At 41.6% G+C, this 25,025-nt stretch overlaps 1 protein-coding gene across 1 annotated transcript in view; it reads left to right on the top strand.

The window, feature by feature from the left end:
- Window positions 1-25,025, top strand: part of LOC145392343 (uncharacterized) — a 252,843-nt gene that overhangs the window by 154,061 nt on the left and 73,757 nt on the right. Inside the window, exon 3 of the mRNA XM_080266745.1 lies at window positions 20,460-20,595. Within this exon, the coding sequence (XP_080122871.1) occupies window positions 20,460-20,595 (136 nt within the window). The remainder of the gene's footprint in view (window positions 1-20,459; window positions 20,596-25,025) is intronic.

Raw genomic sequence — 25,025 nt, forward strand, 5'->3', positions numbered from 1 at the left:
TATTGGCCAACTTTACACAAAGACATACATAATCACATAGACAAATTAATGTGAGTCATGTGCAAGACACAAAGGTTACACGTTATCACCTGCACCTACAGCATAGGGAAATATCCTGTACCTAAACAACCATGGGACATTGTTCCAGTTGATTTACTTAGATTACCTTTAACCCATTCACTGTGTCTGTGTTTACATGCACGTTCTGTGTGTGGCAGTTTTCAAATATTTAGAAAAAAAAATAGAAAAAATAATATTGTCAAAAGATAGAGAAAAAAATCCCGAGTTCAATGGTATATAACACAATACAGCAAACAAAAAAATTACCGCTGAAACGGGTCCGTGAAGTAATAAATATTCCCTGTGCAGTGGTGCCAGGCGAACGATGTGTTATGGTTGCACTGTGTTGTCAGTGTCAAGCTTGTGCCAATCTTGCTATCAGATAAGGTGTAAATCAGCATCTGAACCATCACTGTCATCATCTAACAACGTATCACTATCATCACTACACTCATCCAGAGATTTCATCCAATATTTGCCTGGGCTACTGCTAGCGGCGGCATAGAGAAGATTTCGTACCATTACTTTCGGCATTTTGTAGGTAACTCAACTGAGCTCTGCTTCTCGTAAAAATGCATAAACTATGTATGGCAATATTCTATAGGGTGCCATGAGTTGCTAGCTGATTTATTTCATGCCATTTCTGACGGCGGAATTTATGAAAGCAGGAAATCATATATGATACAGCCGAAGTCAGAGCCATTTGGACTCAGGTATCATATATGATACAGCCGCAGTCAGAGCCATTTGGACTCAGGTATCATATATGATACAGCCGCAGTCAGAGCCATTTGGACTCAGGTATCATATATGATACAGCCGCAGTCAATGGGTTAACTGCCAATTACAATCAATATCTTTTTGTTGTTACTGATCATTTTTCACACTATGTGATCTTGGTTCCCATTAAGGGTAAAACAGCAGAAACAGTCGCACGGGTGTTCAATGATAAAGTGGTCAGCAGGTTCACCACACCGAAGGTGCTAATAAGTGACAATGGTGGTGAATTTAACTCTGAAATTTTGCAAGAAATTATTAACCAATACAATATAAAGAAGGTTAATGCCTTGCCCTACCATCCAGCTTCCAATGGATTGGTGGAAAGGCAGAATTAAAAAAATATTGGATGTACTATGGCACGCTCTCAATTAAAATTATGCAAATTGGAATGACTGGATCCCAAGAGTTGAAGCATCACTCAACTGTGCAATTAATAAATCCATAGGAGATAGCCTACACCTCATTTCATCATTTATGGGTCAGAGAAATGATACCCTTACGAGACATTAGAAGGCGAACAAATTCCAATGTATAATTATGACGATTATCCTAAACTTCGCTTACGTGAATTTCAAGAAATACACACAAAGCTAAAAAAAAACAGTTAACAATGTCCAAGGAAAACGTGACAGATTCATTAAATAAGACAGCAAAAGAATCAAATATCAGCATAGGTGATACTGTCTGTCCTCATTCACACTACTGACAACAAACTGTCACCAAAATTTGAAGGCTCACACAGGGAAATTAAGAGAAAGCCAATAAGGCAGTGATTAAGTCACTATCGACTGATGAAGAAAAAGAAATACATATGGATCACTTAACCCCTTAAGACCACAATTATTTCTGGTGGGTACTCCCCTGCAGCCACAATTCGGGGGGGTTTTGCCAACTTTCTCCAAGGGCAAATTGATTGTGTTCTGGCTAAAGAGGAAGAATTTACACACCTGACAATGCAATCCGCACCCCTGTAGGCCTAATGGTTACTGCACAATCGTGCATCAAAATTTAAAAAAAAAAAAAGTTTATAATAGTTCTATCTATCTATCTATATACCTAGGCTGCTTCCCCCAAGGAAAGGGAGGTAGCCGAGACAGGACGACTCACTCTCCATTTACTCATCCATTCAAACACATTCATTCGCATCTTAGCCCCAAAGGGGAGAACGGACAGATCCTCACCGCATCACACCGCACAAGGGTCAACTGCGCAATGCAATCAGTGACATCCACAGCAGGGCCCGACAGCAGAACTGGTTTACCCCTGCCACATCATAACAGACCCATTCCCTTACCCGCACCTGACCTGACTAGCTGATCAGACCAAATGCGGGAGAATATCCCCTCAGGGCTGCGTCATCACTTATTCATTCACAATTTCTCTCCATTTATTTCTGTCACGCAGAGCCACTCTTCCTTGCTCAACAGACATCCCTCTCGCATCCAGCGCTCTCTTCACACTGTCCATCCATCCTATTCCTGGTCTTCCTCTCAGTCTTACACCTCTCACATCAGATCTAGTTATCTTTTTCACCAATCGCTCATTATCCATTCTCTCCATATGCCCAAACCATTGCAACACCCTCTGCTCAACTCTACCAGCCATCTCCCGAACAACTCCAGTTCTCCTTCGCACTTCATCATTTCGCACTCGATCCATACGCATCACTCCACACATACTCCTCAGACATCTCATCTTCATTACATTCAAACTTTTCCTCTCTGCTACACCCATATTCAATGTTTCAGCCCCATATAATGCAGTCGGTACGACAACACCCTCATACAGCCTTCTCTTTACATCCATTCTAAGCGAACGACATTTAAACACTTTTTTCATTCCTCCCAGCACCTTTCCTACTTCATTTATTCTAAACTTCACTTCTGCATCTATTCTTCCATCCACAGCAACATGTGACCCTAGATATTTAAAACAATCTACCTCCTCAAGCAACTCACCATTCAAAACTATATTCATCCCCCTACCATCTATCAACCTCGTACACTTCATCACTTTACTCTTATTCTCATTTACTTTCAATTTCCTCCTTTCACACACCCTTCCAAACTCCTCTACCAACTGTCTCAATCTCTCCTCTGAATTAGTCACCAGTGCAATATCATCTGCAAACAGCAGCTGCTTCAGATTCCACTCTCCTCCATCAACATTTACCAGACTCAGACCACCTAAAACTCTTGCATTCACCTCCCTTACAACACCATCCATGTAAATATTAAACAACCAAGGCGACATCACACATCCCTGTCGCAGCCCCACTCTCACGAGAAACCAATCACTCACAGCATTTCCCACTCTTACACACGCTCTGCTATTTACATAAAAACTTTTCACCCCTTTTAGTAACCTACCATCAAGTCCATACAATCTTAAAACAGTCCACAAAGCCTCGCTATCAATTCTATCATACGCTTTCTCTAAATCCATAAATGCCCAAAACACATCCTTGCCTTTCGCTAAATACTTTTCACACACTTGTCTCACAGCAAACACCTGATCAATGCATCCCCTCCCTCTCCTAAAGCCACACTGCTCATCACTAATCACTCCCTCTGTACCCTCTCTAACTCTCATAATTAACACTCTACCATACACTTTACCTACAACACTCAACAGACTTATACCCCTAAAGCTAGTACATTCATACTTATCACCCTTGCCTGTATACAACGGGACCACACAAGCATTGCCCAGTCAATTGGCACCATACCTTTCTCAAATCACACATTCAATAATCTTAGTTACCCCTCGAAAACAGTCTAAAACGTGAACATTTTGATAACTGCCTGTTTTTCTTGTTGAAACGGGTCATTTCAAAGTGTTTTGTCACTCCAACCATGAAAACAGGTGTATGTAGGTGTGGGAAGATTACTAGGCTGTGGGGAGTAGGCTTATACATATGGGGGTTGGAAAAATAACCTTTTCGTATGATAAGAAAGCACTTCAGTGTGTTCTGCAACATCCTCGGGGACTGATACCTCTCGGGGGTCTGTAGGGGGTGGGAGGGCAGTGAGGGACAAGGAGGGAAGGATGGGGTGGGGTTTGGGGGGGACACAAGGCTAACAGGGTGGAAGGAGGGACGAGAATGGGTGGGAAGGGACACAGGTGGTGGTGGAAGGAGAGATGCAGGTGTGTGGAGGGGTGGGAGGGTGATGGGGGAGAAGGAGGGAGTGAGGAAGTGGGGTAGAGGGTGGCACAGAGGCAGCCCAGAGGGGGGGCTGCCCCCCCACCACCTGGGTAGGTCCGATCCCCCCTCACGCCACCTCAGGGTTGAGTTCTCATTGGTTTGGAGCCATGTACAGTCAACGGCAAAAGTTCGCTCGCCTCCCCTGCCGCTCTATCATCTTTGAGATTCAGACTCGTGAATGTGAAGCAATAGACACAGGTGCATAGTATCGCAAACAGACAGATGGTGTGGTGAGATGTGGGGTTAGGAGAGAGGTGAAGGAGGATGAAGGGCGGGGGGCCATATGGATTAAAGGTATGCGAACCAAAAATAGTCAGATAAGACAATGAAACATAATAGATGAAAATCATATGTTAGTGCGTCCGGATATACAGCAGTGTGTGATTGAATGGAAGGCGATGTCATTGAGACTGATGTGGGTGAAAGCGAAATTTGAACGTGAGTTGTGGATGTTTGTGAGTGCTTATGGGCTCGGTAGTGAATGGGATCAGGAAGAGAGCGAGTCTTTTTGGAATGATGTTGATGAGTGTCTGCAGAGTTTTGGAGCGAATGTGAATGTGGTAATGATTGGAGATCTGAATGCTAGAGTGGGAAATGTAGCATTTGAAGGTGTAGTTGGTATGCATGGTGTGCCTGGAAGAAATGAAAATAGGGAACGAATGATAGGGACGTGCGTTGAGCAAGAGATGGTGATTGGAAATACTCTGTTTGAGAAGAAAGATATTTATAAGTATACATAGATGACACAGGAGGGTGGAAGGGTTGTTGATAGAGTTTTGATGCACTATGTGGTTGTGTCCAGGAATGTAATAGGAAGATTGTTGGATGTGAGAGTTCTGAGAGGGGAGGGTGGAGGTATGTCTGACCACTACCTGGTGGAGGGAAAGTTAAGAGTAGGTAAGAGATGGGTGAGAGCTAGGAGGGTTAGGTGTGGCAGGGAGGTTTTGAAAGTGAGTGAGTTGGATAAAAGAGAGAAAATGATAGAGTATCAGGGGAATTTGAAAGATGAGTGGAACGCAGTGAAAGATCAGGAAAATGGCAGTGTGGAGGAGGAATGGCAGTTGTTTAAGACTGCTGTGGTGGGGCAGGCAGAAGAGGTGTGTGGTGTGAGACGTGTGGGTGGTGGTGTAAGAAAAGGAAGTGAATGGTGGTGCGAGGAAGTAAGTATGGCTGTGGCTGAGAAGAGATGTGCATATGAAGTGTGGCTGCAGAGGAAGGATGAGGTGTCATATGAGAGGTATAAGGAAAAGAGGAATAGAGCGAGAAGGGCTGTGCATGATGCTAAAGTGGTAGCAGATGAGAGGTGGGGTAGGCAGCTGACTGAAACTTTTCAACAAAATAAGAAAATGTTCTGGAAGGATGTGAAAAGGGTGTGAAAGGGAGAGTCCGGGAAGGAAGAGCAAGTAAAAGCAGAGGATGGAAGGATGTTAACTGAGATGGATGCAGTAAGGAAGAGATGGTCAGAGTATTGTGAAAGATTGTTAAATGTAGAGGAGGAAAGGGTGGCTGAGATTGTGGGGGATGGAAGGGTGCAAGGAATACATGTTTTAGGAGAGTTGAATGATTCTTTGATCACGAAGGAGGAAGTGGAGAAGGCAGTAAAACAGGGAAAGCTGCAGGTATGGATGGGTGTGCTGTGGAATGCCTGAAGGGTGGTGGAGTGATTATTGTTGACTGGTTAGTAAGATTGTTGAATGTGTTCTTTGTGAAAGGTAAGGTGCCAATTGACTGGGCAAGTGCTTGTGTGGTCCCCTTGTATAAAGGCAAGGGTGATAAGTATGAATGTACTAGCTTTAGGGGTATAAGTCTCATGAGTGTTGTAGGTAAGGTGTATGGTAGAGTGTTAATTATGAGAGTTAGAGATGGTAAAGAGGGAGTGATTGGTGATGAGCAGTGTGGCTTTAGGAAAGGGAGAGGATGCGTGGATCAGGTGTTTGCTGTGAGACAAGTGTGTGAAAAGTATTTAGTGAAAGGCAAGGATGTGTTTTGGGGGTTCATAGATTTAGAGAAAGCATATGATAGAATCGATAGGGAGGCTTTGCAGACTGTTTTAAGATTGTATGGACTTGATAGTAGGTTACTAAAAAGGGTGAAAAGTTTTTATGTAAGTAGTAGAGCGTGTGTAAGAGTGGGAAATACTGTGAGTGATTGGTTTCCCGTGAGAGTGGGGCTGCGGCAGGGATGTGTGATGTCACCTTGGTTGTTTAACATTCATTTGGATGGTGTTGTAAGGGAGGTGAATGCAAGAGTTTTAGGTGGAGGTCTGAGTCTGGTGAATGTTGATGGTAGAGAGTGGTATCTGAGGCAGCTGCTGTTTGCAGATAATACTGCACTGGTGGCTGATTCAGAAGAGAGATTGAGACACCTTGTGCGGTGTGGTGCGGTGAGGATCTGTCCCTTCTCCCCTTTGGGGCTAAGATGCGAATGAATGTGTTTGAATGGATGAGTAAATGGGGAGTGTGTCATCCTGTCTCGACTACCTCCCTTTCCTTGGGGGAAGCAGCCTAGGTATATATCGACTACCTCCCTTTCCTTGGGGGAAACAGCCTAGGTATATATATATATATATATATATATATATATATATATATATATATATATATTTAGGAATAGAATGAGTATGAAAGCGTAAGAGTGCTGGTGATACAGAATGAGGGAGAGTAAGAGAGCTGCATAAGCAAGAAGACAGAAGAAGGACCGATGAGATTCGCTATTAACTCGTTCCATGTTATCCAGTAACCTGCCACCATTCCCACAGCAGTGTAATTTCAGTAAAATATGTAATTCATAATTATGATTTTCATCTTTTAAGCTTCATTGTCTTATCTGACTACTTTTGGTTCGCATACTTTTAATCCGTATGGCCCCCTGCCCTTCATCCTCCTTCACCTGTCTCCCAAACGCCACATCCCACCACGCCGTCTGTTTGCAATACTATGCACCTGTGTCCATTACTTTGCATTCATGAGTCTGAATCTCAGAGATGATAGAGCGACAGGGGAGGCGAGCGAACTTTTGCTGTTGACTGTACATCATAATCCAGGCAGTGGCAAGTGCTCTGCATTTTTTTTACATGCCCCACTCAATTGATGCGATTAGGCAGTTTGGCATAAAACTCTCATTGCATCAATTGATGCGATTAGGCACTTTGGCATAAAACTCTCATTGCATCAATTGATGCGATTAGGCATTAAGGGGTTAAAAAAGGTCTCAAGACACGACCGAAAAGCCTTGCACACACGGTGAATATAAGCCAGAAGCAATTAACACATATGGGAATAATTTGCGGTCGCATACCAAACAGACAAACATACGTGCAACCAATACATCTCTCACTATAACAAGGCATGTACATGACTTAGGAATCGATTTAGACTCCTTTTATAGGTAATAAGATTAAACAGGTCGAGATAACTATAATTCATCATCACTATCATCACCCTTAGTATAACTGCAAACAACAATGGATTCTATATATCTAATACAGCTATTTTTTTGGTAGGTAAAGAAGAGGCGAATTGTTCCATGGATCATGTTCTTGTTGATATCAGGAGGATCTCACTTATACCTTCAACATGTAGTCAGAGAAGCGTGTCTGATTGCCTCAACAGCCTCAACGCCAATTGTACAGGACATAATAAGTACCGAAATTAGTTTGGACGTACAGGAAGACATACCAATAATGTTACAGAAACTATGACCACTTAGAGCTCTGGAAGCGGTATTAACACCCCCTTCCTCGCAGGATCACCCCACACGGGAAGTAGCTGAATTAATGAAGTTAACAGACTGGAAGCTAGAACAGGCTAAGCACATAATGATCACCATGATTCAGGCCATCCCATCAGCTGGGAGTAAGACACTTAGGGCAGGAAACAACATCACAAATACACGTAACAGACGTGGTTTGTTTGACGTAGGTGGAGCAGCTATAGGCAACATTTTGGGATTGGCTACAGAAAATGATCTAGAGGAAATAAATAACACATTTAACAAAATTACACAAATTCTCTCATATCAACATACTGTAAGTTGGCTGACACCCAGAACACCTTAATGCTGACGATTGTAAAGAACCTAAGGAGGGCAGAAGTATCAGCTGTAGGAATTGTGGAGAAAGTAAATGCACTAGAAGGAAACATTACACTATTCCAACACCTCTGAGTGATCATGGAACACAAAGGCTTAATAATACTACAGTTAGACAATACTACAACTCATTATCAGTCTTTCATGAATGTAACTGCTGATGCTGGTAACGGAAGGATCACCATTAATCTACTACCCATTCACAATCTCCGTCAAAAAATTAGTCAAGGCATATATAAGCATGGTTTGAAACCTTTGTTTGAGGAAATAAATCTGATGTTATATCCATATTTGGAAGCAACACTCAAAACATCAATAGTAGTTCATGTACCGTTCGTAACAGATTTTTTCACAGTTTATGAAATATAACCTCTTCTTTCTAAGAAAGATGACTCATTAGTCACCATCAACATCAAAGTAGAAGTCATCATGGTCTCCAACAAACAGGACGCTGTCACATTCACTAGTGAAACAACAACTGAACACAAATTTCACACGTCATTACATGCATTTCATCTTTGTCCTGCGTACATCTTTACGTTTCAGCCAGCTGAAACAGTCCCTTGTGAAATGGGTATCATAAAAGGTCATGACATCCCTCATCATTGCAACTTCACATTCGCTCCTGATAAACTCATCCATCATCAATGCATTGGACATTCACAGTTCTTCTACTTCACTCACAATACATCAGTTTTTGTGACTTGCCCAGACACACCTCCCACCAATACATCAGCAGACTACTGTGCAGTCCTGACACCTACACTACCCACTTTGCCCACTAAAAACCATAATGCCAGCCACACACACAAGTACTTCCAGCCACTACCTAGGATTAAATGTACGTGCGCACGTTAAAGCTGACTTCACCCAAGTATGAAACTATGCAACTAATACTGTAAATCAGACAATACGACCTCGGGAAAAATACAGTAGGATTATGTTCAATCCATGTTATGTATACAACCCAGCTCAAGTCATCATTGTAATTTTCTCCATCATTTTTGCTGTATTTCTTTTGGTTATGCACAGAAAGCAATCTTGGATTGCTAACCTGGAACCATTGTTTAAGAACTGTTCTATACAAGTGAGACAAAGTGTATATATATATATATATATATATATATATATATATATATATATATATATATATATATATATATATATATGTATATAATAACATAATATGGCTTACACATAATATAGGCTTACTTTAATTAAACTACTATGTCTTATTTATATATGAATATACTATATACCGCAAGTCCTTCTCATTTATACAGTATAACTGACTACAGAAGACTTGCCATTGTATAATTTTGATATTACTATTATACTGTACATGTACAATTTTATAATGGTACAATTATATTACTACAATGACCACAGTTATAATCACTACATTATCACGATGATGTTACTTTTACAATATGTATATTTAAATTAATTAATTTTGCTGTGGTGTGTATATGATATGCATTAATATGTTATGACAATATTTACTGTCATTGGTACGACAGTGGACACGACCGAGTGATATGTAGGCACAATATGTTGTATCACAATACTATATGTAACTGCGATATGCAGCTATATAGCCATAGGTAACAATATGTAAAACAGGTAGTTATGTCTGAGTTCTCCATGAAGAGACAACTACACATCCTCTTTACCTAGACAAATCAAGAATCCCAAACACCCCTGATCATGTGCCGGAAACGTGACCGACACACACACATACACGCACAACCATACGCACACGTACGCCCACACACTTTAGCCAGAAGCTACAGGGGGGATATAAGTCCAATATCACATGTAAGGAAGTTAGACAAGGAGAGAGCGGGAGAGATTCCCAGAACGCGATAGGGAGTAGGAGAGTGAGAGTAATAGGAGGAAAGCAGCTAGCATAAAGTGCTACTAACCACAGGCTACATGGGTCATGCCAAACTCTTATCTTTCATTCAAGTAACTGTCTCACAATAAACTCCATCAACCCAAATCTGCCTATTTCATTACCCCACTTAAAATACGATGAGCATAACGGAACAGAGAAGGCCTACCCTGACATCTCCCACAACGCCTCACCATTACTCTCCTGGTACTACTCCATCGACGTTACAACCTGGTACCCTTCTCAGTATAATTCACTCCTCGGCTACGTCCACTTACATTTGTGGTTGTGGAGGTGGTTGTGATGGTAATGGTGTTGTGCTAATGTGGGTGTGGTGTGGTGTGGTTGCAAGTGTGGTTTTGGTGGCAGTAATTGCAGTCTGTTTGAAGTGATGATGTGGTAGTGGTGGATTACTGGTATGGTTGTGGTAGTGTTTGTGACAGTGGTGGTCATAGTGGATGCAGTGGTGGGTGTGGTTGTGGCTGTGATGGCAGTGTTAGTACAGTAAGGGCGGTAACAGTTAGGGATGGCCAGGGCTTTGATGACTTGATACTCGTATGATGCTTTTACTATATCTTGTATGGCAACTTGCGCACACATATCGTAGGCAATCGATGAGTGAAGAATAGTTGGCAGACTCAATTTATAATGAAAAAATGAATGGATCTTAAAATCATCTGTATGAACAAGCTGGGAATATGTTTTGAGGATAATATACCAGTACATTTTTCTCTGACTTCTTTCTCCATCTTCTCCGAAACAGCCCAGAAAAGGTAGAGTAAGATATATTTCCTCCTTCCCCATTGTATATACTGTACGGGTTGCTTAGGCTGGTAAATTTGGGCTAAATTTTTAACATATCAAATTGTTCAAGGTCGAAATCGATTATTGACAAAGAATATCCTAAAAGGATCTCCTTATGGAATTGGTTATAGTTAAAAGTTATGTTATAAGCTCTATGCAGAAGTGTTTGAAAGTTAGCTACAAGTAAAATCAAATGAACAATAACTTATAAGACCGATACCTAAATCAGAGAAGATGAGTATCCAGTATTTAGACATAACTAGGTTACATTTAACTTATTAGATCAGGAAAGGAAGTTTACCATTAACTTCAGATTCCATTGGAAATTTTGTTTTTATGTTATCTGTTAAAATAGTTGAGAAAGAGTAATGCACGACTTTCATCTTGAAATACAAGTAGGGTATCATCGACACATCAACGATAAATGATGGGTGTAAATGATAATGAGCAGTTGTCTAGTCATTTCGTCTGCCAGTAGCAGAGAAAAACATTAGCCATACAGGGACCAGAGGGTAAGCATATAGCCACACCATCTATTTGATTATGTAGTTCAATTTTAGACATGAAGTGGCAGTCCTTAACACGGACGGAGATCAGAGTATAAAAGAAAACGTTGTTCATATCCATGAACCTGTCCAAACCATTAAATACTGAAACTACGAATAAATCTATGGGTTCGTTCAATGGAACATTGGTAAATAATGAGGTTACATCGAAACTACATATGTAAAAAGTCGCTGGCAGTCTGAGTCCATAAAGAGAATCAAAGAGCTCATATGAAGTTTTAACTGTAATGCTCATCTCTTATCAATTCTGAAAGAATAGGGACAAAAGATATAGCTGATTGTAATGAGGCATTGTCGAAGGCAACCATGATGCGTTTAAGTGATACAGACTGTTTGTGAACTTCGGGCAGTCCGTATAGAATCGCTGGGGATGAACCACTAGGATTTAAAAATTTGGAGACCTCTTTTAAAATACGATTAACTTGTTTACTTTATCCTCTAATATCGTATTTAATTTTAAATGATCAGCATGGATAATTTTAGTAATTTTAGCGAAATCCTTCCAAAAAATATTCATTTTAGCTATATTTATATTTTTTTTTGTTCAGGTAGCACAACTCCTCTTCCCATATCTGGATGACAGACACCGAGCTTCTCAGTCTTGCCTGTCTTTCAAAATATCCTTTATAAGATACGGACACTCTGAATGACAGAAGCATTGATATCCTACACCAAATGTGCTTGAGCAGACATCTCAAATACCGTGAAATACTTAAAAAAGATGGGTTTAAATACATATGTTAATTTCTAAATCAAAAGACAACAAAAAATACTCATGACTAAATAACTCTACTCCTGAGTAATTGAAAATAACTTCTGAGGTGTCACATGATTTTAACTCCTGTTTGGCTCCAAGAGAAGTAATTATCTATCGTTGAACTTACTCAACACAGTTACCTATGTCGGACAAAATTCAAATGATTACAACTTGTTATTGAGATGTAGGAATGGGAAAAGTGCAGAAACAAGAGATGAAAATAAAAGCACAAAAACAAAAGAGCATTTCGAATGAGGGGGAACTCAGAATTTTACAATCATTACTACTTTCCTCTACTTCAAACGATCTGTGGGTACAATGTAAATTGTGTTAACGAGTTTTAATTCTGAATCCCTTCCCAACACAAGTACTCTCTTGTTCATTGCCTTTTTCATCTCCTGTGTCTATTATATATATATATATATATATATATATATATATATATATATATATATATATATATATATATATATATATATATATATTTATATTAGTTGACGTGGTTGTTAGAGAGAGAGAGAGAGAGAGAGAGAGAGGCGCAGCAATTTACGTAGAAATGATATCGGTAAATCCATGCATTTCTTTTCTTCCTATATATGAGCTAGGCTCATAGGAACATAAGATATTAGGTCATTGGGATTTGCTTGTGTGTTAATGTGCGATATCTCTACTCTCTATTACCTCTCCCCTTTCCCATTACTTATCACTTCCTCTTGCCTTCCATCTCTTTCCACCTCCTCTTTCCTTTTCCTCCTAGTATCCCCTTTCTACCATCTTCCTGATATGTTTTATTTGTCCTCTCTACCCCTTCCTTACCTGTTCTGCATCCCCCCGTCACCCTACTACTCCACTCACCCCCCATCGTCCTTTTTTCTACCCCATCTGTCTTCCTCCCCCTTCCTTGCCCTCTACTCCCCGCCCTCTTCCTCCCTCCTCCTTTCTCCTGCGCTTCTCTTCCTTCAGTTCTTTTTAACTTGTTCCATGCTAATGAAAAATGCATTTTTTCCTCTATATGGGATCGGACGTTTGGATCATCCTGTAAGTTACCCTTATTTAAAATTAATTCTGAAGAGATTTTTCAAACTGGATGAGTTGGATATAGCCATCATTAACCCTTTCAAAAATATAATGCTTTCCTAAGCTTAAACAAGAAGGAAGGAGAGTGTAACAACCTCGCTCAGCAACTACTTTATGGTCGAATATTTCACCTTGCCATTCAACCAATTGTTCTTCAAAAAAAAAAAAAAAAAATAAGACATAGATTACCTTGAATGTGCAGCATGTGATGTGGTGTGTGGGGTGAAGAGAAGACGAAAGGGGGTGCAAGGAACAGCATGGTGGAATGACGAGGTGAGACAGGCTGTGTCACAAAAGAAGAAAGCATACAATGAATGGATGAGAAATAGGCGTGGAAGAAGATGAGAGGCGGAAGAGAGAGTTATATGTTGAAAGAAAGAGAGAGGTGAATAGATAAGCAAGAGAAAGAAGTAAGTGGATGAGGAATTTGGAAGGAATTTGAGTGTAAAGTGGAGGGACTGTAAGAAAACGTTCTGGAAAGAGGTGAAAAGAGTAAGACAGGTGGCAGTGAAGTTAGCAAGGGAGTGAAAGATAAAAATGGTAGATTACTAGTGGAGAAGGGAGAAAAAGTGAGCAGATGGAGAGAACACTTTAAGGAATTGTTGAACGTAGAGGATGGAAGTAATGCGAGTATAAGTGGCTGGGGAATGGCTGGGAGAAGGAGGGAGGTGAGAAGACAGGAAGAAATCAGTAGGATAGAAGTTGTGGAAGCAATGAAGAAAATCAAATTGGGGAAAGGCCCAGGAATTGTTGGAGTGTGTGGTGAAATGCTGAAGCATGGTAGTAGTAGAATGGATGTGGAAGATGTGCAGATTGGCCTGAGAGGAAGGTAGAGTCCCGGGGGGTTGGAAGTCAGGTATAATTATTCCCTTGTACAAAGGAAAAGGGGAAAAAGAAGTGCGTGGTAATCATAGGGGCATTTGTCTTCTTAGTGTAATAAGAAAAGTGTATGATAGGATACTTATTGACAGAGTTAGGGAAAGAACAGAGGAATTAGTTGGAGAAGAACATGGAGGCTTTAGGAAGGGGAGAGGTTGTGTAGATCAGATATTCATTCTTAGATCTTTAGTGGAAAAGTTTCTAGAGAAGGGAAAGGAGTTGTATGTGGCTTTCATGGATTTGGAGAAAGCATAGGACAGGGTGGATAGACAGGGATTGTGGAAAGTATTAAGAAAATATGGAGTAGATGGGAAGTTGTTGAATGCTGTGAAGAGTATGGATGATGGTGCTAAGGCTGCAGTGCGTGTGGATGGTGAACTGAGTGAATTTTTCTCTTTGAAGGTTGGGTTGAAACAGGGATGTGTCATGTCTCCATGGTTGTTCAATCTGTACATGGATGGGGTAATAAAAGAGGTACAAGGTAGGGCAGTGGATGTTGGAGTGGCCCTGGTGAGAGAGGGTAGTGTTTGGAAACTCCCTATACTGTTGTTTGCAGATGATACTGTGTTGTTGAGTGAAGACGAAGGAGAGCTGTAAAGTTTGGTGGATGAGTTTGGGAGAGTGTGTAAGAAATGGAATCTAAAGGTGAATGCAGGGAAGAGTAAATGATGGTCTTTGAGAGAGGAGAAGTCAGTGAATTTACAGTGAGGTTGGATGGTGAGGAAATGGAAAATGTGAGTACGTTTAAGTACTTGGGTAGTGTGATGAGTAAGGATGGAGGTTTGGAGGGTGAGGTGCTTGAAAGGGTACAACAAGGAAGAGAGGTTGCTGGTTCCTTGAAAGCAGTGATAAGAATCAGGGAATTGACCATGGAAGTGAAAAAGTTACTACATAACAGTATTGTGATACCAACTCTAACGTATGGAAGTGAAGCTTGGACGTTGTTGGAAGGACACAAGTCAAGAGTGGGAGCAGTGGAAATGAGTTATTTAAGAGGAGCCTGAGGAGTCAAATGGAGAGACAGGCTGACAAATGAGGATATAAAGGAGCGTTGTGGTGTGGATGTGGATGTGATAGGAAGCATTACGAGGAACACACTGAGGTGGTTTGGCCATGTGGAGAGGATGGAGGGTGAAAGACTGACGAGGAGCGTGCATGTGAGTGAGGTGGAGGGGGGGACAGGGAGAGGGAGGCCGAGGATGAGATGGAGGGATGGGGTGGAGAGGTATATGAGAGAGGGGTGTGAGTTGGAAGCAGGGCAGTGAAATGGAGGGGGACAGGGCGACGTGGAGGTTTGTTTGTAACCATCCCGTACGGGATTGAGGCGCCTGGCAATAGATAAATTGATAGACCTTGAATGTTCTTATTCCTCCCCCCCCCCACTTAATTTAAATTGTTTGAGGTATTTGAGAAACACCCATGCACGCACGCGGGTCGAACCTTGACTTTACCATGTGACCCTGACCTCTGATATGATTGCTCTAAAAACTGAATCACTTCATTCTTGCTTTAACTCCAACTCTTTCCCTACAGTTTGGCTAAAGTTGGACCTAGCCATATGACCCTCAGCTTTGACCTACTGTTCTACAGCACAATAAACAGATTTCATTATTGTCTTTAGCTCAACCCTTCCACCAAGTATATATAATATATATATATATATATATATATATATATATATATATATATATAAAAATATATATATATAGATATATATATATATATATAATATATATATATATATATATATATATATATATATCCCATTGGATCCCAGGGGTGCTGGGCGAGGCATTGCACTGGGAGGGTACTAAGCGTAGCACCCTCCGCCTATCGGCTCATAGTCGCGAAGCTCATCGGTCCCTACCTGGGGGTTCCCTACTTTACAAAGACTTGAAAAATCCCAGTTCTGTCCAATTCTCGGGGCACAGGGCTCCAATGGGTTAAAAAGACTGGTAGGTTTGCCAGTCATTAACCCATTGGATCCCAGTGGTGCTGGGCGAGGCACTGCACTGGGAGGGTACTAAGCGTACCACTCTCTGCCTATCGGGTAATAGTCGTGAAGCTCATAGGTCCCTACCTGGAGGTTCCCTATTTTATAAAGACTTGAAAAATCTCAGTTCTGTCCGATACTGGGCACACTGGGCTCCAATGGGTAAATATATATATATATATATATATATATATATACATATATATATACTGTAGATAGATAGATAGATAGAAAGATAGATAGTTTTACCTAGCCATATGGCCCTTAGCTTTGACCTACTGTTCTACAGTACAATAAACAGATTTTATATATATATATATATATATATATATATATATATATATATATATATATATATATATATATCCATCATCCAATCCTACGTTGCCCCATAAGGAGCTTAGGAGCCCGGGGCTAGGCAAGTTGGTTCTGATATTTAAGATGACAGTGACCAGCCTCACTCATCCCTGAGTGGCATTACGGGAGCAATAAACCCCAAACCGCTCTTCTATATAAACCGTCATTGGGTCAATCCGACTGGAGCGCCGTAATTACCCACTAAACCACCAGGCGCCAAAATTTGGTTGTCTGGTTACCACCCAGCATAGTAAATGGTTTCCTGGTGTACAGGAAATCATTTGGCTTGTCACTCTTTGTCGAGTCACCCACAGGCAGAAGGAAGATCAAAGAATGAAGGGAAGAAAGACAGAAGAGGGAGCGTAAAGTCACCTGTAGGCAGAAGGACGAGGAAAGAATGAAGGAAAGGCAGAAGAGGATGAAAGGAAAGAATGATGGAGGAGATGAAAGGGCAGACACCCGAGAGCAGGACTACATCGAGTAATTGGATGGTGAGCCCCCCACCTACCACACACACACACACACACACACACACACACACACACACACACAGAATATATATATATATATATATATATATATATATATATATATATATATATATATATATATATATATATATATATATTTATATCTCTCTCTCTCTCTCTCTCTCTCTCTCTCTCTCCTGACGGCAAGTATGTTTTCTGTTGCCCTTTGAGCATAAGTGTAAGCTAGTAGCCGAAAGTGGAAAAGTGAGAAATGGAGGAGGCGAAATATTAAGCAAGGAGATATAACAAATCTCTCTATCTATCTATCTATCTATATACCTAGGCTGCTTCCCCCAAGGAAAGGGAGGTAGCCGAGACAGGACGACTCACTCTCCATTTACTCATCCATTCAAACACATTCATTCTCATCTTAGCCCCAAAGGGGAGAACGGACAGATCCTCACCGCATCACACCGCACAAGGGTCAACTGCGCAATGCAAGCAGTGACATCCACAGCAGGGCCCGACAGCAGAACTGGTTTACCCCTGCCACATCATAACAGACCCATCCCCTTACCCGCACCTGACCTGACTAGCTGATCAGACCAAATGCGGGAGAATATCCCCTCAGGGCTGCGTCATCACTTATTCATTCACAATTTCTCTCCATTTATTTCTGTCACGCACAGCCACTCTTCCTTGCTCAACAGACATCCCTCTCGCATCCAGCGCTCTCTTCACACTGTCCATCCATCCTATTCGTGGTCTTCCTCTCAGTCTTACACCTCTCACATCAGATCTAGTTATCTTTTTCACCAATCGCTCATTATCCATTCTCTCCATATGCCCAAACCATTGCAGCACCCTCTGCTCAACTCTACCAGCCATCTCCCGAACAACTCCAGTTCTCCTTCGCACTTCATCATTTCGCACTCGATCCATACGCGTCACTCCACACATACTCCTCAGACATCTCATCTCCATTACATTCAAACTTTTCCTCTCTGCTACACCCATATTCCATGTTTCAGCCCCATATAACGCAGTCGGTACCACAACACCCTCATACAGCCTTCTCTTTACATCCATTCTAAGCGAACGACATTTAAACACTTTTTTCATTCCTCCCAGCACCTTTCCTACTTCATTAATTCTAAACTTCACTTCTGCATCTATTCTTCCATCCACAGCAACATGTGACCCTAGATATTTAAAACAATCTACCTCCTCAAGCAACTCACCATTCAAAACTATATTCATCCCCCTACCATCTATCAACCTCGTACACTTCATCACTTTACTCTTATTCTCATTTACTTTCAATTTCCTCCTTTCACACACCCTTCCAAACTCCTCTACCAACTGTCTCAATTTCTCCTCTGAATCAGTCACCAATGCAGTATCATCTGCAAACAGCAGTTGCTTCAGATTCCACTCTCCTCCATCAACATTTACCAGACTCAGACCACCTAAAACTCTTGCATTCACCTCCCTTACAACACCATCCATGTAAATATTAAACAACCAAGGCGACATCACACATCCCTGTCAGCCCCACTCTCACGGGAAACCAATCACTCACAGCATTTCCCACTCTTACACACGCTCTACTATTTACATAAAAACTTTTCACCCCTTTTAGTAACCTACCATCAAGTCCATACAATCTTAAAACAGTCCACAAAGCCTCCCTATCAATTCTATCATACGCTTTCTCTAAATCCATAAATGCCCAAAACACATCCTTGCCTTTCGCTAAATACTTTTCACACACTTGTCTCACAGCAAACACCTGATCAACGCATCCCCTCCTCTCCTAAAGCCACACTGCTCATCACTAATCACTCCCTCTGTACCCTCTCTAACTCTCATAATTAACACTCTACCATACACTTTACCTACAACACTCAACAGACTTATACCCCTAAAGCTAGTACATTCATACTTATCACCCTTGCCTTTATACAACGGGACCACACAAGCACTTGCCCAGTCAATTGGCACCATACCTTTTCAAAGCACACATTCAATAATCTTACTAACCAGTCAACAATAGTCACTCCACCACCCTTCAGGCATTCCACAGCACACCCATCCATACCTGCAGCTTTCCCTGTTTTCATCTCCTTTACTGCCTTCTCCACTTCCTCCTTCGTGATCAAAGAATCATTCAACTCTCCCAACACATTTATTCCTTGCACCCTTCTATCTGCCACAATCTCAGCCACGTTTTCCTCCTCTACATTTAACAATCTTTCAAAATACTCTGCCCATCTCTTCCTTACTGCATCCATCTCAATTAACATCCCTCCATCCTCTGCTTTTACTCGTTCTTCCTTCCCAGACTCTCCCTTTCGCACCCTTTTCACCTCCTTCCAAAACATTTTCTTATTCTGTTGAAAATTCTCTGTCAGCCGCCTACCCCACCTCTCATCTGCTGCCACTTTAGCATCACGCACAGCCCTTCTCGCTCTATTCCTCTTTTCCTTATACCTTTCATATGACATCTCATCCTTCCTCTGCAGCCACACTTCATATGCACGTCTCTTCTCAGCCACAGCCATACTTACTTCCTCGCACCACCATTCACTTCCTTTTCTTACACCACCACCCACACGTCTCACACCACACACCTCTTCTGCATTCTCCACCACAGCACTCTTCAACAACTGCCATTCCTCCTCCACACTGCCATTTTCCCGATCTTTCACTGCGTTCCACTCATCTTTCAATTTCTCCTGATACTCTATCTTTTTCTCTCTTTTATCCAACTCACTCACTTTCAAAACCTCCCTGCCACACCTAACCCTCCTAGCTCTCACCCATCTCTTACCTACTCTTAACTTTCCCTCCACCAGGTAGTGGTCAGACATACCTCCACCCTCCCCTCTCAGAACTCTCACATCCAACAATCTTCCTATTACATTCCTAGACACAACCACATAGTCCATCAAGGCTCTATCAACAACCCTTCCACCCTCCTGTCTCACCCATGTATACTTATAAATATCTTTCTTCTCAAACAGCGTATTCCCAATCACCATCTCTCGCTCAACACACATCGCTATCATTCGTTCCCCATTTTCATTTCTTCCAGGCACACCATGCATACCAACTACGCCTTCAACTGCTACATTTCCCACTCTAGCATTCAGATCTCCCATCATTACCACATTCACATTCGCTCCAAAACTCTGCAGACACTCATCAACATCATTCCAGAAAGACTCCCTCTCTTGTTCATCCCTTTCACTACCAGGCCCATATGCACTCACAAACACCCACAACTCACGTTCAAATTTCGCTTTCACCCACATCAGTCTCGATGACACCTCCTTCCATTCAATCACACACTGCTGCACTTCCGGACTCAGCCACCAAAGGAAAATGCTAAGCTGAACAGGGGAAATATTTAGATATTGCTCTTAGCTTAGGAAGGTTAGCCGACACATGAAAGTAAAGTAAGAAATTTTAACTTAAGGCGATCTTTTGTCCCTCTTATTAAAGCTTTATCCCCTCTCTTGCCAGCGAAGTGTGTCCGTCCCAACTCGTGTGGTGCTTCGTAGCGTGATGTTCAACTCCTCCGGACAGTACCGATGTGAGGTGTCTGCTGAAGGTCCTGACTTCAGCACGGTCAGCGCCCACGGCAGCCTGCTTGTTGTGGGTAAGTGAATGTGAGAGAATGGAGGGGTAGGGGGAATGTGGTGGTGGAGAATAGAACAGGGATGGATAGGAATGGGGGAGTATTAGTGTTGGAATGTGAAGAGACAAGGGCATGTGTTGTTCAGGGATTGGGGAATGTGGTGCGGAAGGAAGTGAGAGGTAGGGAAATGGAAGGTTAACTAGCGCAGTGGCGGTGACCAGCAAGGGCTGTGCGCAAAATGTAAGGATGCAGGGGTATGCGGCAGGGAGAGGGAATGGAGGGATTAACCCTTTGAATAAGACTACCTGTGTTACTGTTCTTTTCTTTCAATCTCCTGATAATGTTACTTATTTTAGGAAAGCTCTTTTGTACTGAATGGGATATTTAAAGGGTATCTAATCCCAAGTCATTGGCAAATGTAGTTTTAAGGAGAGAAATAATGTCTAAAACCAGCGGAAAAAAAAAAAAATAAATATGACACCAGAGTGACAAAGCTAATGGCAGTCTGCTTTTCGTGGGTGTGTGGGACGGAGGGCAGGGGGGAAGAGGATTAGGGGTTCGAGAACCGTGGGGGAGTAGAAGTAGGGATGTTAATATGTGGGGGAGGTGGAAAGAAATAGTGTATTGGGGAATAGAGGAATTAGGAGAATAATGGGGGCAAAATAGGAGTGACGATATTGATGAGTATGGGAAAGGTAAGGGTGAGGAAGGATAATCTGCTGGTTGTGGGTGAGTGGGAAGGATGGGAGAAGATAGGGTAACAGATTAACACCTTTAGCAAGACGACGTAATTTTCATCGCAATCTTGCTATCTCCAGACAGTTTTACTCACTTTATGATATATCTGTCTGTGAAATGATCACAGACAGTCATCATTAATCTTTTAACAATGAGGAAATGCAACATTAAAAAAAAATAGATCGTCCATTCGCTGCACAAATAATAGTCTGATGATTAAACGAAAATATGGATGCCGTGAATCGCATTCGATGCTAACATATATACTTGAAAAATTGTGGAATTGGTGCCATCTTTAAATTCCAAAATCACTTGGAATAAGAATGTGAACTGCTAGATGGCTGTTCACAATAGCTCTGAAATACATGTAATGAAATGCTGTAAACTACTGATCCTGTAGCGTCATGTTTATCAGTACCACCCCATACCACAGTTTGATTAGGCATGCATACAAATTGTATAATCCACTTCTGGAACGTACCGATGACACAGTTGTGGTTTTTCACAAGTTTTGATTAAGTATAAGACCATAAGCTTAAAAAATATATGTCACTGTGTAGAAGTGATTAAAAACAGTGCATTGGTTTTGAGGGTGTGGAGAAAGTGGAAGAATAGACCTGAGCAATATATGGTGATTGGGAATAAACAGATCGTGTATCAAGTTAAAATTGTCAAGACAGAAATGTGTCAGCAGATACTATAATGGAATATGAGTAGTCTACTCACTCCAGATTCTGTAAACTTACTTTCAGCTCCAACTCCAGTGACTGAATCTCGGCTGAATAATTGAGTCTTGCGTAGCTGAAAGAGAATTCCAGGGTTGTTGTGATTATCAGTTGGTTAACAATTATTTGACAAATAATAGACACCGTCACTGGGCAAAATTTACACACACATTTGCCCACCAAAATCATCCACTTCGTGTAAATCCTGGATATCTTCCATAGGGCTGTATGCTAAGTGAACACCTCATTCGGAGTGGTTTCTTTTGCACAATGCACTTTAATAATCGTCTCAATGCTATTAAAGCAATATATGTGGATAGTGGTAACATGTACATGACATAGAAGAGATTACTATGGTACAGTATAATAAGCAGAATACATTGCTAGCAGAAATGTGCTATGAGGCCTTCTCTTCCCACTAAGATGTACACCTTAGCATCCTTTTGTATGTTGATAGAAACCATGTCAATTACATATATATATATATATATATATATATATATATATATATATATATATATATATATATATATATATATATATGTATATATATATATATATATATATATATATATATATATATATATATATATCATGATCATCAGCCATTTGAGTATCCACTGCAGGACCGACCTACCCCAACCGAAGTGGAGACGATACAGCCTATGTATCTTTACCAAGTGGCGTAGGCTGTCTGATAGAGATTGTATGTAGGGTGAAAAGTGCACTTCAGTGTAACTGTAGTGTTGGAGTGGCTTTGGGTGTGTGTGTAGTCTGAGAACCAAGTGTAATTGGCCCGCACAAGCCGACAGGGTGCAAACATAATTTATAGTGTGCGACACTGGTTAAACCACAGCACTCTTTGTGACCGCCAAACCAGTACGTGGTCAGAAGAACGCTCTCAAAGTTTATTACCCTGGCGGGGTGTGCCCCTCGTTCTCCCATGTACGAAAACGCACACTCTATCAGTGTACCACAGAGGCTCTCATATATATATATATATATATATATATATATATATATATATATATATATATATATATATATATATATATATATATATATATATATGTTTTTCTCTAACTATCTATATACATATGTATATCTATCTATCTATCTATCTATATGCCTCGGCAATGACACTGCCTGGCGCCATGGCATCCCCCAACTTCATGCCTTTGGTTAACATGGTCGCCTGCCTCTGTTGCTTTTGAGACTTCTTGACTGATCGTGTGTTTCGGGTCCATTTGAGTTCTACCCTCTCTGTGCCACTATGCCAGGAAGAAAGTATCCCACAAGGAAGTGTCTTAAGTGTTTGCGCTTGCCATCAATGGTATCCTTGACATTGTGCCTGCTGGGGTATCCTCATCCCTTTATGTGGATGACTTAGCTATATGGATTTCTGGCTCCCGTATGTCTGCTATTGAGCGGCATATGCAACTTGCCTTGGACAAGATTTCTGCCTGGGCCACTTCCAAAGGTTTTCGGTTTTCTCCATCTGAGATTGTGGCTATGCACTTTTGTAGGATGAAAGGGGTACACTCTGTCCCAGATCTCCAGTTTTGTGGAAGGAATCTCCGTTGTGTGACAGAGACGAAATTCTTCGGTCTGATGGTTGACCATCGTTTGACTTAGGTTTCACAGTTGGCAAATCTTAAAACATCATGTATGAAGACCTTAAAACTATTGAGAGTTCTGTCCCATATCTCTTGGGGTGCTGATTGGAGGACACTCTTGCATCTGTTTCAGGTTTTTGTAACATCCAAGCTGTCATATGGCTGTGAGGTCTACTCCTCTGTCACAGAGTCCAGATTAAAAACTCCAGATGCTGGCTATCATGCTGGTCTTTGTCTTGCAACTGGGGCTTTTCAGTCATCTCCGATTCCCAGCTTGATGGTCGAAGCTGGTGTGCCTCCCTTAGATCTACTGTGTCAGTCTGTTGCAGTATGATGCTGGCTCTGGATTCGTTGCCTTCTAGACTCACTTGTCTGTGAGTGTGTGACGCAACAGTCTTGTTTTTTGTATTATAGTTGACACCTTCGCATGCCTCGTCCATTTGGCTATAGGGTTCGGGATATCATGGAGAAGTTTGGTTTGTTGGCAGTACCTGTCAGTCCCGTTCGCATCCTGAGGGTTGCACCATGGATCTTGCCCAAGGTAACTTTCTGCAAGTCTTTTCCAGGCTCAAAGGATTCTGTCACTCCTCAGTCTCTTTTACAGTTGTTTTTAGAACATTTTTCTAGTCATGGTGGTTCTGTGCCTGTGTATGCTGATGGCTCTAAATCCGTCTCTGGTGTTGGTTTTGGAGTGGTATTTCCCCATTTTAGCCGTGGAGGTAGTCTTCCTTTGGCTGCCTCAGTTTTTACTGCAGAGTTGTCAGCTATCGTTTTAGCCCTGAAGTTTTTTTTTTTTTATGTGTCCGATTCTGGGCATAGGCTTCACAGCCTGCTATCAAGGCCCAGCAGTCCTCCTACATACCATACACCTCTACATATCACCACTGTGGCACTAACACCCTCCGTCCATATTGAATACATGCTAGGGCTGTCTCATATAGGACTGTTGTATTGGTATTAGCGGGGGTACTTTTATGACATGTCGGCGGGTCTTCTGGTAGATCAGTAAAGCCTGATTTAATGAAATTCAAATCCTTAAACTGTTCTCTGCCCCAGCCAGGATTTGAACCTGGATCCGTTAGGACTGCAGGCCACCTCTCTACCGATTGAGCCACTGCCGTTTGTTCACCATGGCAAGTTTTTTAGTAATTTTAGCAACTCTCAAGGGGCACTTTTGGCCCTAGACTCTCTTACTCTTCCCATCCTTTAGTTTTAGTTATTTTAGAGTGGCTGTTCCTCATTCATCGTCGGGGGAAGCGAGATGGAATTCTGCTGGGTTCCCGCACATGTTGGTGTGGCGGGCAATGAGAGGGCAGATAAATTAGCTAAAGCTGCGGCTTTTCAACAGCCCCAAACCGACTATCCACTTCCT

Source organism: Coenobita brevimanus, chromosome 22 (genome assembly GCF_032717465.1).
Source record: "Coenobita brevimanus isolate Jiangsu-jjx chromosome 22, ASM3271746v2, whole genome shotgun sequence".
NCBI classification, from domain to species: Eukaryota; Metazoa; Arthropoda; class Malacostraca; order Decapoda; family Coenobitidae; genus Coenobita; species Coenobita brevimanus.